Source organism: Musca domestica, unplaced genomic scaffold (genome assembly GCF_030504385.1).
Source record: "Musca domestica strain aabys unplaced genomic scaffold, Musca_domestica.polishedcontigs.V.1.1 13, whole genome shotgun sequence".
Classification (NCBI taxonomy): domain Eukaryota; kingdom Metazoa; phylum Arthropoda; class Insecta; order Diptera; family Muscidae; genus Musca; species Musca domestica.
In genome coordinates, this window is record NW_026712172.1 from 8,419,868 (window position 1) to 8,434,859 (window position 14,992).

General features: G+C 33.2%; 5 protein-coding genes across 7 annotated transcripts; 2 read left to right on the forward strand and 3 right to left on the reverse strand.

Moving 5' to 3' along the window:
- The first annotated feature begins 3,369 nt into the window (after positions 1-3,369).
- On the forward strand, positions 3,370-5,183 carry LOC101887222 (protein YIPF1). Of its 2 annotated transcripts, none has more exons than XM_005180422.4 (5): positions 3,370-3,525; positions 3,880-4,330; positions 4,385-4,585; positions 4,650-4,742; positions 4,804-5,183. In XM_005180422.4, the coding sequence occupies exons 2-5, from the start codon at positions 3,893-3,895 to the stop codon at positions 5,092-5,094; spliced, it is 1,023 nt and encodes a 340-aa protein (XP_005180479.1). In that variant the 5' UTR covers positions 3,370-3,525; positions 3,880-3,892; the 3' UTR covers positions 5,095-5,183. The 2 variants fall into 2 exon arrangements, with proteins under 2 accessions (XP_005180479.1, XP_058974587.1); XM_059118604.1 differs by lacking the exon at positions 3,370-3,525 and adding an exon at positions 3,584-3,694.
- A 429-nt stretch (positions 5,184-5,612) lies between these two features.
- LOC101901685 (eukaryotic translation initiation factor 3 subunit F-1) lies at positions 5,613-6,840 on the reverse strand. The gene is made up of 3 exons (XM_005180421.3): positions 6,678-6,840; positions 6,469-6,615; positions 5,613-6,398 (listed from the first exon to the last, which is right to left on the reverse strand). Exons 1-3 carry the CDS (start codon positions 6,787-6,789, stop codon positions 5,815-5,817), a joined length of 843 nt encoding a protein of 280 aa, XP_005180478.1. The 5' UTR covers positions 6,790-6,840; the 3' UTR covers positions 5,613-5,814.
- Positions 6,841-9,066: 2,226 nt separating this feature from the next.
- LOC131800835 (rho GTPase-activating protein 68F-like) lies at positions 9,067-11,095 on the reverse strand. The gene has a single exon (XM_059118605.1). The coding sequence runs from the start codon at positions 11,003-11,005 to the stop codon at positions 9,590-9,592; it is 1,416 nt and encodes a 471-aa protein (XP_058974588.1). The 5' UTR covers positions 11,006-11,095; the 3' UTR covers positions 9,067-9,589.
- A 1,122-nt stretch (positions 11,096-12,217) lies between these two features.
- Positions 12,218-12,644, forward strand: LOC101901520 (uncharacterized). Its single transcript, XM_005180420.4, has one exon. The coding sequence runs from the start codon at positions 12,333-12,335 to the stop codon at positions 12,552-12,554; it is 222 nt and encodes a 73-aa protein (XP_005180477.1). The 5' UTR covers positions 12,218-12,332; the 3' UTR covers positions 12,555-12,644.
- On the reverse strand, positions 12,543-14,446 carry LOC101901356 (uncharacterized). 2 transcript variants are annotated; one of them, XM_011292935.3, is made up of 3 exons: positions 14,303-14,446; positions 14,181-14,245; positions 12,543-14,100 (listed from the first exon to the last, which is right to left on the reverse strand). In XM_011292935.3, exon 3 carries the CDS (start codon positions 14,081-14,083, stop codon positions 12,701-12,703), a length of 1,383 nt encoding a protein of 460 aa, XP_011291237.1. In that variant the 5' UTR covers positions 14,084-14,100; positions 14,181-14,245; positions 14,303-14,446; the 3' UTR covers positions 12,543-12,700. The 2 variants fall into 2 exon arrangements, with proteins under 2 accessions (XP_011291237.1, XP_005180476.1); XM_005180419.4 differs by having other exon boundaries at positions 12,543-14,245.
- Positions 14,447-14,992: the final 546 nt, after the last annotated feature.

The window sequence follows — 14,992 nt, forward strand, 5'->3', positions numbered from 1 at the left end:
GAAGGCCTTCGTCAAATAATGTGGACTGTATCGTGATTTCAACAGACGGACATCGTCAAATCGACTTAGAATTTTATGCTGATTATAAATATATGTATATATTTTATGGGTTCTACCATGGTACAATGAAGAGAAGGTAGGTCAACTTTGAAAAAATTTCAAGTATAGGGGTCTACCTGTTTGGCTTGTAATGTCAAAATTAGTGTTTTCTGAACATTTTTTTGTTATTGAAAAGAAAACACATACATAAACAAATAAAGATGACATATTAAGCCTAGAAAATAAAAAATTGAAATCATATGGTATCATAGCCCTACCTTGATATCATTGTACCATGGGTTCTACGATGAATATTTAGGGATGTTACAAACGGAATAACAAAGTTTATATACCCTCCGTTCCAAGGTGGAGGGTATAAAAATGACAAGGTCGAGAAAAGCGTTGCCATATTTGAGTTAGAAAATGAGTTAACCTCTATTGTTTGGCCATGGTATTAAAGATATTAAATACAGGTAGATGCATCAACGCTTGGGACAACTGATATGTCAAAAAAATTTAAATGTTTTTTTTTTTTTTTTTCAAATATAAGTAGTTTTTTATATGTTTTCTTTTACGACGTCATTCGGAGGTTATTATATTTCGCGTTTTCAATAATTTTTAATAATTTTAATATTTTTTTATTCAACATTTTCATTGATGCAACTGCTGGGACAATGAACTGTCAAATCAATTTTAGAATTGAAAATGTTGAATGAAAAATTATTTAAATTTTTAAAAATTGTTAAAAAAATGCATATCTGAACAACCCACGATTTGTGTCGTATAAGAAAACATATAAAAATCTACTTATATTTGAAAAGAAATTTAAAAGTTTTTGATATATCAATGCTCGCAAGCGTATTTTTCTGCCATGGTTTATACTTTAGACATTTATGATTAGTTTAAAGTACGTTTACATACAAAATCTCTACCATGATAAACCCTGATAAATGTCAAATCGCAATACGTTTAGGATAAGTTTTACAGTCAGATTTATTGTTATTGATCAAATATAAGGGTAGATCCGGGAGATACTTTGTATGTAAACGTACTTTTAGCTTGACCGAACTCTTCCCATATTTTCCAAACGTATTTCATCAAAGATTACATTAGAGCAATTTTCCAGGTAAACCTCCATTATTCAATTCATGGTATAATTATTAGAAGGTAGAAGCAAAATTACAAAAAAATACAAGTCAACAACAAGAACATAGAAATTTTTTATTGGTTATCTCAGAGTTATAAGTTCAAAAATATAAACAAAACTTTATTATAGTCATGCAATCATATATTTGCAATTTTTTCAATATTATTGATTTGGCAGCAACTCATTGTCAAAATATATATTTTTAAATCCATTGTAGACACACAAATCAAAGATGGGAACCTGCTTTCTATGCAGTGAAATTTGACAAGGTAATTTTGAGATAATGCAAAGATGGGAATGCATATTTGAAATGACTTTACCTTCTTAATTTTACCATGTAAATTATTTTAATCTCAAAAATTTCATTTTTGGAATTTGGATTATGAAAATGCTTGATTTTCATTGTTGGCTTTATCTACAACTATATGGAAACAATTCGAGAAATCGTGAAAAGCAATATGTCATGGTAGAAGAATACAGGTAGACGCATCGATACAGCTACTGGGACAATAAACTGTCAAACCAATTTTGAAATTTAAATTTTTGAATGAAAAATTATTTAAATTTGTAAAAATTTTTGAAAAACGCGTATTATAAAAACCTCCGAATGACGTCGTATAAGGAAACATATAAAAATCTACTTATATTTGAAAAAAAAAAAACATTTTAAATTTTTGACATATCAATGTTCCCAAGCTTTGATGCATCTAAATATATATATTTATAAGGTAAACTACATTTTGCAGATTTAGAAAACAGAAAAAATACGAATATATTAACAAATACGGTTTCATTTTTTCTTTACTGCTAAAAATTTTTTTCATCTTCGGCGTTTTGTGAAGTAAAATGACTTTTTATTTCTGTTATCAGGGGGAATTCTCCACATTATATCAAAATATGATACTACAACACATATGTAAATTGATACCAATATTACATAACAGTCGAATTAGTTTGCCTTCTAATAATTATACCATGATTGCCCTGCAGTAAATTTTTATATAAATAAATGAAAAATGAAATCACAAAACGTCATATCGAATTTGAAAAGTCAGCAATTTTGAACAATGAATTCATTTCACTTTTAACTTGTTGAGAAGAAGAAATCAGTGCAATTTTTATGGTGAAAATTTGTTATTAAATGGTATAATACAACGTTGAACGCAGGGTGATAATAAGAAGGTAAAGTCATGTAATCAAATTTTTTCTTTTTAAATTCTTGCAGTTCTGGAAAAGACTAATGCTCTATTGCAGGTTCTGCAAGATACTACTAGTTTTGCCATTTTTTTCTGATATCATGAAGGGAAAATCGGTTATCGTTTTAAAAACTTTTAAATTCTTGCAGGTCTTTAACATTCCACAAATGTTTATTTACATGTCCATTGTAAATTCACAAGTCAGAGATGGGAACTTATTTTCTATGGAATTTAATTTGACAAGATAATTTACTGAAATGCAGAACTGTGAATGAAGTTACCTTGATTTCATTGTAACATGGTTGAACACAAATTATCGGACTAATAATCCAAATAAGTAAATTATTGCCTATAATTTATAACACTTTTATATTGGCCACAAAACAGTTATTTCTTTTAACTCAACTGCCAAGGCCGTACTCATTTACTGGAATTTTGGGTTATCGAACAACACATTTTAATATTTTGTATTTTTTTAATATCATACACAACATTATGTATGCAATCATGACTTAAAGTGAGGGTACTTAATTAGCGTCCCATCATCGCTAGGCATATTAATGTCAAATTATAAGGAAAAACGACGGCAAGATTCGAGTGCGGCTCTAACATCCCTTTCTGATATATCATAAAGTATGTCCTGCGAAGACTTCAATAACCCAATATTTTGTATTGTTTTGTACAAAATGTTGTTCGATAACTCAAAATGTCAGTAAATGAGAACGAGTATCAAATTACATGTATTGGCGAGTATCAAATAACATGTATTGGCAAACCCATATTTTACATACTTGTTTATATTGGAACCCTTTATAAAGGTAAAGTACTAAAATGTCAATGTAGTGTTGCGTTTCAAAGATAATTTAATTTTATAATAATAATATAATTTATAATAACCTTATCTGCCTTGTGTGAACCCTGTGCAACACATCTTTATTATCAGCTGATGTGTCAAAGAGTAAGACGCATGGCATACGCTTCCCTAAAAGTACTACCGTTACGACATGCAACAACAAAATGCATGACAAACCCAAATGTCAACAATAACTGACGTTTTGACGTGTTCAGGAGGAAAAAAGTGTATTATTGTTAAATTTCTTCATTTTCGTGCTTAAGAATACAGATTTACGTCTCCAAAGGGAGGTAATAATGTGGGGATTTTACAAATATTTTGATGAAAATGAATCATCGTGGGCAATTGCTAGCGATAAGCTTGACAACAAAGCCCATAGCAGTGGGGTGGCGTTGTACTTTTTTGGGCGGATGAAACATGTCCTTAACGAGAAAAAAATATTGGAATTCCCACCTTTTGGTTAATATTTGGGCGATAAAAAGACACATTAGAATAATAATTTATATATACATACTATACTTTAACCAAAAGAATTGTTCTTGAAGTTACCGGCAGATGCCTGGCATCAAATCTATTCATAAGTCATATTACAAGAGACTTATTCGTATCATCAGTAATAAACCTTTAACTTTTCTATTGCACAGGTAAAACACCAAAATGTCTGATGACTTATTACAATTTAAGGACTACAGTAATACACCCAGCACTAGTAGTCCACCAGCACAAATAAATGTCAATTCTCCATCGCATTCAACGGGCTCTGGGCAGAGTGGACGTCAACGTGGAGATCCCATGTCTGATTTGATTTACGACATGAGTAATTCGGCTAATATTCTTTCCGGGGGAATGTCATCTGGTGGTGGAGGGGGTGGTGGAAAAGACACCGGCCTGCCTGAACCTGCTACAGCAACACCAAGCAAAACATCTTTCCTAACAATTGAATACTATCAAAAGTTTTTTGATGTTGATACTTATATGGTGTTGGAACGCATAGCTAATTCCATGATACCGAAAAGAGCACCAAGCAATTATCTTAAATCACACATTGGACTTAACCCAGACTTGTATGGACCATTTTGGATTACCACAACCCTGGTGAGTTAACTGCCACAGCAAACTGTCAGCGAATTTAACTAAACCCATTTTTAGATTTTCTGTATTGCCATCAGTGGTAATATAGCCAACTATCTTCAACACCAAAGCGACAACTATCAGTGGCGTTATAATTTTCATTTGGTCTCATATGCAGCCACTTGTATATTTATATATGTTAATTTCTTGCCTGGTGCCCTGTGGGCTTTGTTTAAGTATAGCCTAAAACCACTACAGGAAGGACTTGAAACAGAAAATGTAAGCGATAATCATTTTGCGAAATAATAACCCCTCTAATTATTCGCTTCACAATATTTTTCAGGCTGATTATACACCTTCCCTGCTAAGTCTTATGTGCGTTTACGGGTACTCTTTGGCCATCTACATTCCTGTTTCCATTCTTTGGGTCATACAGGTATGTATCAGTATTTAAATGAAATCTTTTCTTTATACCAATATTATCTTATTCCTTATAGCTTTCCATACTGCAGTGGCTTTTGGTAATAACTGCTGCACTATTGTCCGGTTCAGTTTTAATTGCTGTTCTCACGCCTGCATTGAGAAATTCCAAATATTCCCTTTTCCTAATTATTGGTATACTTGGCGCCCACTTTCTGTTGGCTGCCGGGTTTATGTTGTATTTCTTCCATGTTCCTGCTAACACAGCAGCTGCCGTACATTCCACCGTGGAAACTATCAAGCAACCTGTAAATCAAGCCTTAGAGGCTACAGCGAAAGCTGTTATCGGTAACATAACCAATAAGTAAAAATCTACGGTGTTCTTTTAGAGGTACTTTTCTATTATTAAGTATTATATCAGTAGACGCAAAACAAAATAAATAGAAAAAAAAACAAACTTTGAAATTTTTTCAATGGTCAATAAGTAAGAGGAGATTGAAAATATGAAAATATATATTGTTTATTTTTCACAAGAAACATTTCATTGTCTAAAATATCAATTTCTTGAGGAGCGAAATAAGATCTTTAGTGAATTTTTAATACGACCGAAAAATAAAATTCCATGAAAATTGAAAAAAAAATTGTGTAAACGTTGACTGTTATCAAGGGGTCCAGTCCCCCACCATACTTTTCTAGTCACTATGGCCAATTTACGGTTTTCCCAACATTTCTTCAGTTTTTGTTTTTTTTTGAAGGCTCCAATCCGGATTAAAAAATTACAATAACTAACAATTACCATAAGTTTACCACCACAGATTTCCTTTAGAAATATACATTTTTTATAAAACTCGAAGATTAGAATTTAAAAAAGTTGTGACAACCGTAATTGTGAAGTAGACAAAAGTGCATAAAAATTTATTTCGTTTATACATAAGATAATACATTCCCTTATCTCTCTCTTTTTACACAAAATTCCACTTAAAACGTATAAAACACTTATGTCAACTTCCTCCCTCCGAAACGTCCTTTACTGTGTTTTGGTTAAAAAAGTACAACTATTTTTAATGTGTTCTCCAAACGCCACCCGTTTAATTTGTTGGCAAATAAGTCAATTTTTCATTCAGTTGTAGTTGTGTCTTAATAAGATTGGATAGAGTGATGACCATCAATAAATCACGAACATTGGCATTGAACATTTGGGTGAATTGTTCATGGGACATGTGTGGCACCGAGTGGATAAGATCCAAAAGCTGACGTCCTACCGCATTGTCTGGGGGTTGTTTGTGAGCAATAACATCTTCAACATACTTCAAAATAAGCTCCAACAAGCTTTGCAACTTGGTAGCGGCTTCTGATATTTGTGCCAAGTCCAACATGGGCGATACCGTCTTAGTGCGGTGTGGAGCTGAATTTCCAATGGTCTTTTGCAACAACTTTATACCCACAGTTTCAGGTTCATAGCAGGTCATTTCCACGGGGATGGGAGTGAACATGCAACCGGTTTTACCACCAGGAACGCCCAATGGAATGCAGACGTAGGCACACAGACCCATACGACCACCTTGCAAAGAGGTATCAACAGTCAAATGGACTGGGTTGTTGCATTCACGGGCGTAGTATTCATGGATTACAGAACTGTGATTGGTTACTTCGTTACCAGTTGCCCACCAGCCTAAAAACGAAAATGGTAATGACGTTAATGTTCGTCCGTATACAACAAAATTGAGGTTATGTTTACTTACCCACAACATTTTCATTGGGATTTACTTTACGATTTAAGTCATATAAATCTAAAGCATAACTCAATTCAGCTTCAACTTGATCATCGTGTTCCTTGTGGGGAACACAGAAGCAATTTGTCACTTCAACAACGCCTTTATCAACAGAGCCTGCAAAGAATGACAGCGTGTTTACACCCAACTTTGATTGGCACTCTTCCAGTTTAACTTACCCAATAAGGTACCGATGACACGATGGGAATCTGCATTACGCCTTTCGTAGGCATCTACAACCTGGAACAGCACCACAGGATGCACTTTTACAGTTAAATTAAGTCCCGACATTGCGTGGCGTTGCAAATCTAGTATTGATCAAATTGCAAAGAAAGAGGAAGAAGAAGCAGAATGTAGGGATTTATAAACATACTTTCTCCAAATCGATTAATCGAAATGTAATCGATTATTTAAAAAAAATGTATAGACTTTTTTCCAGTACCAAAAGCAACAAAAATTAAAGTTCAGTAATGCTATGCTCTCATTGCACTTTCAATCATGTTGTTCGCTCTCGTAATTCATAGTAAAATAAGTCCTTTTTTTTAAATTTTTTGTAAATGTTCACATTTTTGTGTAAATGTTCACATTTTGAACATATTTTTGTATTTTTCTATTTTAAATTCTGCTGGAGAGACAATTGTCAATCATTTTTTCTGACGATATAAACATTTTGAAAATATTGCCCCTTTTATTTTCAGCGTTCTGTGGAAATTTCAACTCGTGGACAAAATGGCCACTTCGGATGAGAGAGAAAACAAAATTTACTTTCGTTTGAATGTACATTCGCCATTCAACATTGTAGTTTTCATTGATAATTTTCAGTCTTCCCAAAATTTTACAAAATTTCATTAAATTTTACTATTTTGAATTTTTAAACGTCATAATTTATTTTTTTGACAAGTGCTCTCATTTTTTAGCGATGGCACTCATTTCATCTTAATTTTGAGAGTGATTTGAATGGAACAAAGGAACAAAAATCATTGTTCGCTCAGCAAATTTTGAGTGGGAAATTAAGTAGATATATCTTAATTAATGGTCGAACAAGGAATAGGGAGCGAATCGCGTGTCATGTAAACTTAGCATAACAGAACAGTATTAAGAAATTTTACATTCTTGCTGTTCTGGAATAGGCCAATTTTGTTATTGAAAAGGGGTCGGGCTTAATCCTATTATTGTTGTTTTTATAAAAGCAATTTTTGTTTATTAATGGAGAACGTTGGTAATGTTTACCAGGGGGGAAGGCAGGGAAGAGTCACCAATCCTCAACCGTTCCCTTGTTTTTTGTTCTTTTAAAAATAACTCCTACCAATGTTGTCAACCTTAACTTCTTTTTACAGGCATCCACTTTTTTAAAATAAAATTTCAAATCTGTGCAATGTGGCGATTTTTCCCTGATAATATATAAAAAAGTTATTTTACTGCACAAACGGAGCGGAGTCTTTTTAGCGAAAGAAAAGAAAAAGGGAAAACGCATGCTTGTTTACCATATCATAAAGGAAAAATCGGTTATCGTAGTAAAAATTTTTGCATTCTTGCCATGGTAGAAGAATACAGGTAGTCACATCGACACAGCTGCGTGGACAATGAACTGTAAAACCGATTTTGGAATTGAAAATGTTGAATGAAAAATGATTAAAGTTTGTAAATATTGTTGAAAAATTCATATTATAACAACCTCTGATTTGCGTCGTATAAAATAAACATTTAAAAATCCACTTATTTTTCATAAAACATTTTAAAAATTTTGACAATGTTTTCAAGCCTTGATGCGTCTACCTATATGCTTCTACTATGATTCTTGCAGTTCTGGAACATAGTAATAGTCGTATATTTTATGTTTTCTAAATTTGAAAGGCATGTTGCTTTTTCCACGAATTCCGAGGGATTGTTGTAGTGGTGCAAGTATGGTACAATAAGAAGCTAGGACAGCTTCGTAAAACTATAGAAATACACCCCTAAGGCTATGTCCGCTTCCTGTCGAATTTACATTCAACAAGCTGTTTCCATTTATTACATATATTTCCTAATGATTAAATTTAGGTAAATGTGATCTAAACTGTTCGATATTTCAATTCCATGGCAAAACTTGCGAATAGCTTTAATGTGCGTCCCCCCATCATTAATTTTGAAAATAGTTTGTTTTTCTGAACAATAAATACATACACAAATTGGCAGAAGTCGGACACACTTAGAAAAAATTGTAATCAGCTGTAAGCTCTACCTTACCTTTTTATTGTACCATGGGTGCAAGATTCTAGAACTAAACAGTTCCATAACGGAAAGAATGTAAAAGTTTTTACTACGATAACCAATTTTTTTTTCCAAATAATTTTATTGAAAGCATACGACTTTTGGGGGAAAAAACAAAATATACTAATTGTAAAAGTGTAAATTCATCAATTTTATGGGTGGTATTCAATACCGCACCGTTATTGGAATTGTGACATTAGTAATAGAAAATAGAAGAAATTTGTAAAAAAAAACACACGACATTCTTTAAGATTTCCAATAAAACACATTCTTTGGTAAATAGAGTATATAGTTAGAATTATAACAAAAATAAATATATTGTTGGGTTAAAATTTAAAAAATGTTATTTTTATATGATTACAGATTATGTTTGAACCAAATGAATTTTGTTTATTTTTTAAACTATCATACGCCGCATTTAAATAACCTGTTCTTTGCAAGCATATGAATATGCATCATGTGGTAGCAGGAATGTTTCTTTATGTCCAATTTGTGCTGGTTCCCGAACTCTCACAAATAAAGAAATAGTTATATTAAAATACCAAAACAGTAGTTATTCCATGCTTGCACCTTAATTAATATTTTTTTATTTTATAATATACACTTAACATTAAAATCTAGTTGTATATATGTGATGTTTCAACACCATAATTTCTTCCGCTGTTCTTTTTCTGATAATTGCCATTGTGTTAATTCTGGTTAGCTTAATTAGTTTTAATTATATTTTTTTTAAGAATTAGTTTGGGATCCCTTTTCTTGTTTTCAGAATTATTATTTAACGATACACATTACATAAATATTGCCGCCATAATTATATCCAAAGAATATTTTAGTTGATTTTTCAGCCAATAGGCGTAGGTCCTTGATTGATGTCAACTAAATAAATGTCCTTTTGATTTTGCAATACAAAGTCAACGAATGCATTTATGGGAGCTATTTCATCTAGGGATGTTGTTTTTCTATCCGACCACAGAAAGTTGGGACCGAAGACAATGGCTAAATTCGAAGATGTCATTTTGTTTAGATCTTCACACTCCATAACCCTTACTAAAAATTCCACTAAATATTTAAATAATTCATAGTTTTCTTCAGGCAGTCTCTCGCGTATCAATTGCGTTACATTGCGGGATCTATCTTCTTTAGGCCATTCAAGAAAACTTGTTATTTCTTCGTACAATTCAAATGTTAATAGTGGTTCGGGTAGATCTCTAAGGAAGCTTTTCAATAGACCGGCTATAACATCTTTTAAATCGACATCTTCACCACGATTAACACGCTCCTTCAAAGCTATAATCTCTGAATGATTTCCCGAACGACGGAATATGCCTTCGGTATCAATCATGCCAGTTATCGACAATGAGTCGACACATTTACGTACGATGGGCGGTATTGAATTTAAGCAAGGACTATTTGTAACGATGAATTTCAACGTTACACCAAATTGTGCAGTTTTAGCCATTTGTTTGTGCGTTGACCTATCGTCAATGTTCGAGTTTATAGAAACATGCCGACGTGAATGATTTAGGCTATCATCAAAATTATATATATTATCGGGTAATTTTAATTTCGATAGACCCAATGCCTGCCGAAGTTCATCTAAATTTGAGATGTAGACAAGCTTTTTACGAAATTTTTCACTAATGAATGGACTAAAGAAATTCCATATGACACGTATAAACCAGGTAGGATGGACAACATAAAGATTTTTCAGATTCTTGCGGAAATTGCGATCCAGTTCCTTATACGAGTTCCATAGAAATTGGGCTGATGGTTTGTTATCCTCTTTTAGACCTTGATGAAAATATACCAGGATATAGTCATTTTCAACATAGGGTTCGATTTCTTTAATAATGTCCCGAATAAAACTTTCCATTTGTGATTTTTCCGGGAATCTGGAGGCGTATATACCAAATATGTGGCGTCCTTGTTTGTCGGTACCCAAAAAATCACAGTTTTTTCGTTTTGGTGAAATACTGAAATTTTCATTTTCCTCTCTCAGTTGATCTTCAAAATCATCTTCTAGTGGATTCACAATTTCAGTTGATTCATCATTCGGATCTTCTGCAATAACAAAATCTTCGTCCATCACATCATGTGTTGTGTGTGTAAATGGTACAGCCAATAATTCCGAATCATCAAATTCTAATTTGGGTTCAAAATCATGTAAATCCGATAGACTTGGCTGTGGCTCATCTGAATTTTCTACTATGGGATTTATAGCTGGTCCTGGCAGTCGAGGAATGCTTTGATTATCCATTTTAATAAATAAGATTACTTAGACAGAACTTCTAGTTTTTAAACTCGTTAATTTTCGGCTATCAGTACATAACAACATAGGCGAAAATTACAACAAAGCTACTTTTTTGGAAACTTGATGTGTCAAAGTTGTAGTCAGGGCGAATTGATTTGAAGTACAAAATTTGGGGCAAATTGTTTTTCCAATCAAAATATTGAATTAAAAATTTTCAAAATTGTTGTTTTTTCTATTACAAAAGCAAATATTCAAAACTTCCAACATCGACTGAAAGTAATGCTGAAGCCGCTGCATCTTGGTTTGATTATAGCACGTTCAATACAACATTTTTGAAAATCACAGAGACTGGAAATGGAGTCCACGCGTATTATTTGCTCAGCTATGAAATGTATAGCAGACAGGAAGTCTTTTATGTATAGATAACTTTAATACATTCGAACAATTTGAAATAAAAAAATTATCTCAATATTTAATCACACCCCAAAAATTGCCAATGTTTTGTTCCCCAAACCAATCCAATATGCTTTGGAATCATTCACCTTTCACTGTTGAAGCCCTATATTGTATAACATTGTTTAAAATCCGTACAAATAAGATGATGAAATTCCATGTATCGGTTTATCTCCTATATGAAATTGATTCCCTGTTTCACTTATTTCAAATATCCACGAATTTTAGATCTCCATATTACCTATGCCTACCATATGTTGAATATACACTTTTTCCCTCATACTCTATAAAAACGTAAAATCTCGATTTTCTATCAATAGCATTGTTAAAGTTTGAAATCATGCAACAATTTTCTTATGTGTAAATGAAGGCGAATTCAAATTACAACAATTTTTTGACATATCAAATTGATACAAGCTGGCCTGAAAGGGTTACCTAGTAATCTACCATGAGTGTGCTATTTGTATATAAAAATGAACATTAACTTTTAACGAATTGGTAGCTTTGTTTTCAAAATTAAAATAAATTTTGCAGGTTTAGTAAGTAGTAATCTTTATTTGTAATATTTTTTTTTATATTTTCCCTTTGTGATATCGAAGAAAATTGCAAAACTAGTAGATTCTTGCTGGTACTCAACAGAGCCATTGAGAGGAAGGATATGAGAGCGTTAAAAATTCAATTAATTTCCAGAATATTACCTTTTCCCCGTTTCGGCTTATAAACGCTACCTTATTATTGTGCTCAAACAGCTACTTATCGATAAGTTTTGAATCATATGTTCCGATTGTCGTGCGCAAATTGTAGGTTACAAAACAGTAGGAACTGTTGAAATCATTCTTGCAGAAGAAATAAGGATTTACCCCAAAAGTACATTTCCAAGATGCAAAAGAAACGTATTGGTGGACGTGGTTTGCTCGACAAACTCCACCGTGGTGCCGTCTATGCATGTATCGGTGTTACACTATACGGGACCTTTTTACTTGGCATGAGAGGCTGGCGATACTATACCGTTGTCCGGCCAGAGAGACAAAAGCAACTACTGGAAGAGGGAGCATCAACTCGGAGTGATCAACAGGATACAGCAAAGGAGTTGAAATATTAAAGATAATTTATTTTTTGGTTGTTTCTTAATCTATAAACAATAATATAATTTATGATTACTTTAATATAAAGTACAGTAAAATTAACTAAATTAAGTGGTCGTCGATGATTCTACATGTATTTTGAGAACAAATTTTCGGACTAATCTTATTTGCCGGAGTTGCATGCCTCTGTGATAATGGGATGCAAAATAGTCAGTAGTTCTATTGATGCTGTTGGACCAATGTTATGCTTGCTGAGCCAATTTAGTACTTTCTGGTGCAGTGTTTGTGTTGGGGCGGCGGGTGGTGGCGTAGAACTCTGTGGTTGTCGTTCAGGAACTGTCTTATGATGCAGTGTAGAATTTATAATAGGTTTTATATCTTCAGGTTCTACTTCGGTTGCATCCAACATGTGACCTTGACCACTAATCAAAGGTTTTATGTCCAAAGAGTGATCATTTTGATCATATGAAAGATTGCTGTCTTGTTTGCTTTGATCGTACTCGTCATCCATTTGTTCATCGTCATCAGTGCCATAACATGTCTCTGGAATGTGAGCCTCATTTGTCATATATGGTTCCTCCTCCTCTTGGTTTGGTATATACAATGGTACCTTGCGTTGCAATACATGATTTTCATTAAAGTCCATGTTCATGCGAACTTTCCACTTTTCCAACCAACCGGTAGATGCTTTAAAATCGATGTTCAAACGCTCTGCAATCTCTCTAGCCTTATTTTTTATTTGGGAACGGGTAAGGGTTTCGCCATCATCAATTTTTTTTAAAACCCAAGTGTTGAGTTCAGCTTCCCCACCCTTGAAAATGCCGCCCCGTATACGTTTCATTTGCAGGTTTTGGCCAATAGCAGCCAATTTGAGTATCTTCTTCTCATCAGCTACAATTTGTGACATCGCTGATTGTGAAAGCCGGTATTCGTTAATTAAGTCGTTCCTCTTTTCACCATTTTTTATGCGCTGTAGGATTTCCAGCTTCTGCAGTAATGTAAGAAATGTCTTTTCCTTACGATATCTTCCAGTTCTGGTAAGGACATACACTGGTTCATAGCTATATGGAACTTTTTTAGCCGAAGAAGGAGGTGAAGCGTCGGGGAATGTCGTTGATTGTTGCATTTCACATTTACTAAGGTCTCTGCTGCTATAGTCCATTGAGTAGTGTCCGTGGCCTTCAGTATTGTATCTTGGTAAATCAATTGGATTTTGTAATTCGGAATCGGACTTATTTGTTGGCATTTGACTGTTTTCCTGTTGCATATCAGTTCTTACAAGCAACCCTTTTAAAATATCATCATTCCCATACGAAGTTTCCATTTGTTCCGAAGCCATCGGTCGCCTCCCAAATTGAGGATTTTCTCGTTCCTTCCACTTGAACAGCCAATCAGCTGAGGGAGTGAAGTCTTGTCCTAATGCCCTTGCAATTTCCTGAGCTTTCTCCTGCGCCATTGTAGCTGTTATAATAACATTACTTTGTCTCATTTCCTGGGCCCATTTACTCATGGCTTCGTCAATTTGTTTGTAGTTCACCGGTTCCATATTTGTGTGATATTGCTCTATATTTATAAAATAAACAATCCGAATTTTAAGTTCACTGCACGAAAATTCACGGTTTATTTTAAATCACTTTATGTACCAAATAATTCCTGGAATGAGTAGGCTGCTTTCACTGGACGTTTTGCTTATTGCTTCCAATAGTGGCTGTAATTGAAATATAGTATTATAGCGAATATATTTTTAGTCCAAAAGACGCCCAACCTGTATTTTGTCGTCTTTTCATCCTATGAAAATAAAATACTGGAAAATATACTATTTTTCTATATAAGCGAAAATTATTCTGTAAACAAAATGAATGAATGAAGGTCTTTTCTAATGAAAAGCAATTCACTTCGAATTGATAACTCATGGCATGGTTGCATCGAATGTAATCACTCGTATTGGCGTAAATTATGAAAGGTACAAAATGTGAATTTTAATAAAAAAAAATGATGATTTTTATACAGCTCGAGACTAATTAAAATGAAAACATCACGAAATTGTGTACTAAAAAACCGGTAAATAGTTAGAAAATGGAATATATTTTGCAAATCGCTTGCCATACGTTTTTAATTAAGATGTCACATAACAGGTAGGGGAATGAATCATTTCTCTATACGAATGTGTCTTTTTCTCTGCACAGACATATTTTACAATTACAATGCATATCATTTCTATAGAAAACTATAATCGGTTGCCTTTGGTTAGCGCATGTCATTTCGTATTGTTATCTGAAATTAAAAGTAACTGCAAATAATTTGAAACTGGAAAATAAAAACAAATTACTGGGTGATGAAGTAATGTTGAAGGTAATAGAGGTGTAAATTTTATTATGAACAATATTGAATTTATAATAAAATTCATGCAAATTAAGAACAACGAATCCTTTTTCTGAATTCATTTTATTCATAA

Bases quoted from the DNA above. Each gene is read 5' to 3' on its own strand.
- LOC101887222 (XM_005180422.4), top strand. From the start codon at position 3,893: ATGTCTGATGACTTATTACAATTTAAGGACTACAGTAATACACCCAGC. The intron at 4,586-4,649 runs GTAAGCGATAAT...AATATTTTTCAG, and splicing joins AAGGACTTGAAACAGAAAAT to GCTGATTATACACCTTCCCT. The intron at 4,743-4,803 runs GTATGTATCAGT...TATTCCTTATAG, and splicing joins CCATTCTTTGGGTCATACAG to CTTTCCATACTGCAGTGGCT.
- LOC101901685 (XM_005180421.3), bottom strand. From the start codon at position 6,789: ATGTCGGGACTTAATTTAACTGTAAAAGTGCATCCTGTGGTGCTGTTC. The intron at 6,616-6,677 runs GTAAGTTAAACT...CATTCTTTGCAG, and splicing joins TGTCATCGGTACCTTATTGG to GCTCTGTTGATAAAGGCGTT. The intron at 6,399-6,468 runs GTAAGTAAACAT...TTTCGTTTTTAG, and splicing joins TCCCAATGAAAATGTTGTGG to GCTGGTGGGCAACTGGTAAC.
- LOC131800835 (XM_059118605.1), bottom strand. From the start codon at position 11,005: ATGGATAATCAAAGCATTCCTCGACTGCCAGGACCAGCTATAAATCCC.
- LOC101901520 (XM_005180420.4), top strand. From the start codon at position 12,333: ATGCAAAAGAAACGTATTGGTGGACGTGGTTTGCTCGACAAACTCCAC.
- LOC101901356 (XM_011292935.3), bottom strand. From the start codon at position 14,083: ATGGAACCGGTGAACTACAAACAAATTGACGAAGCCATGAGTAAATGG.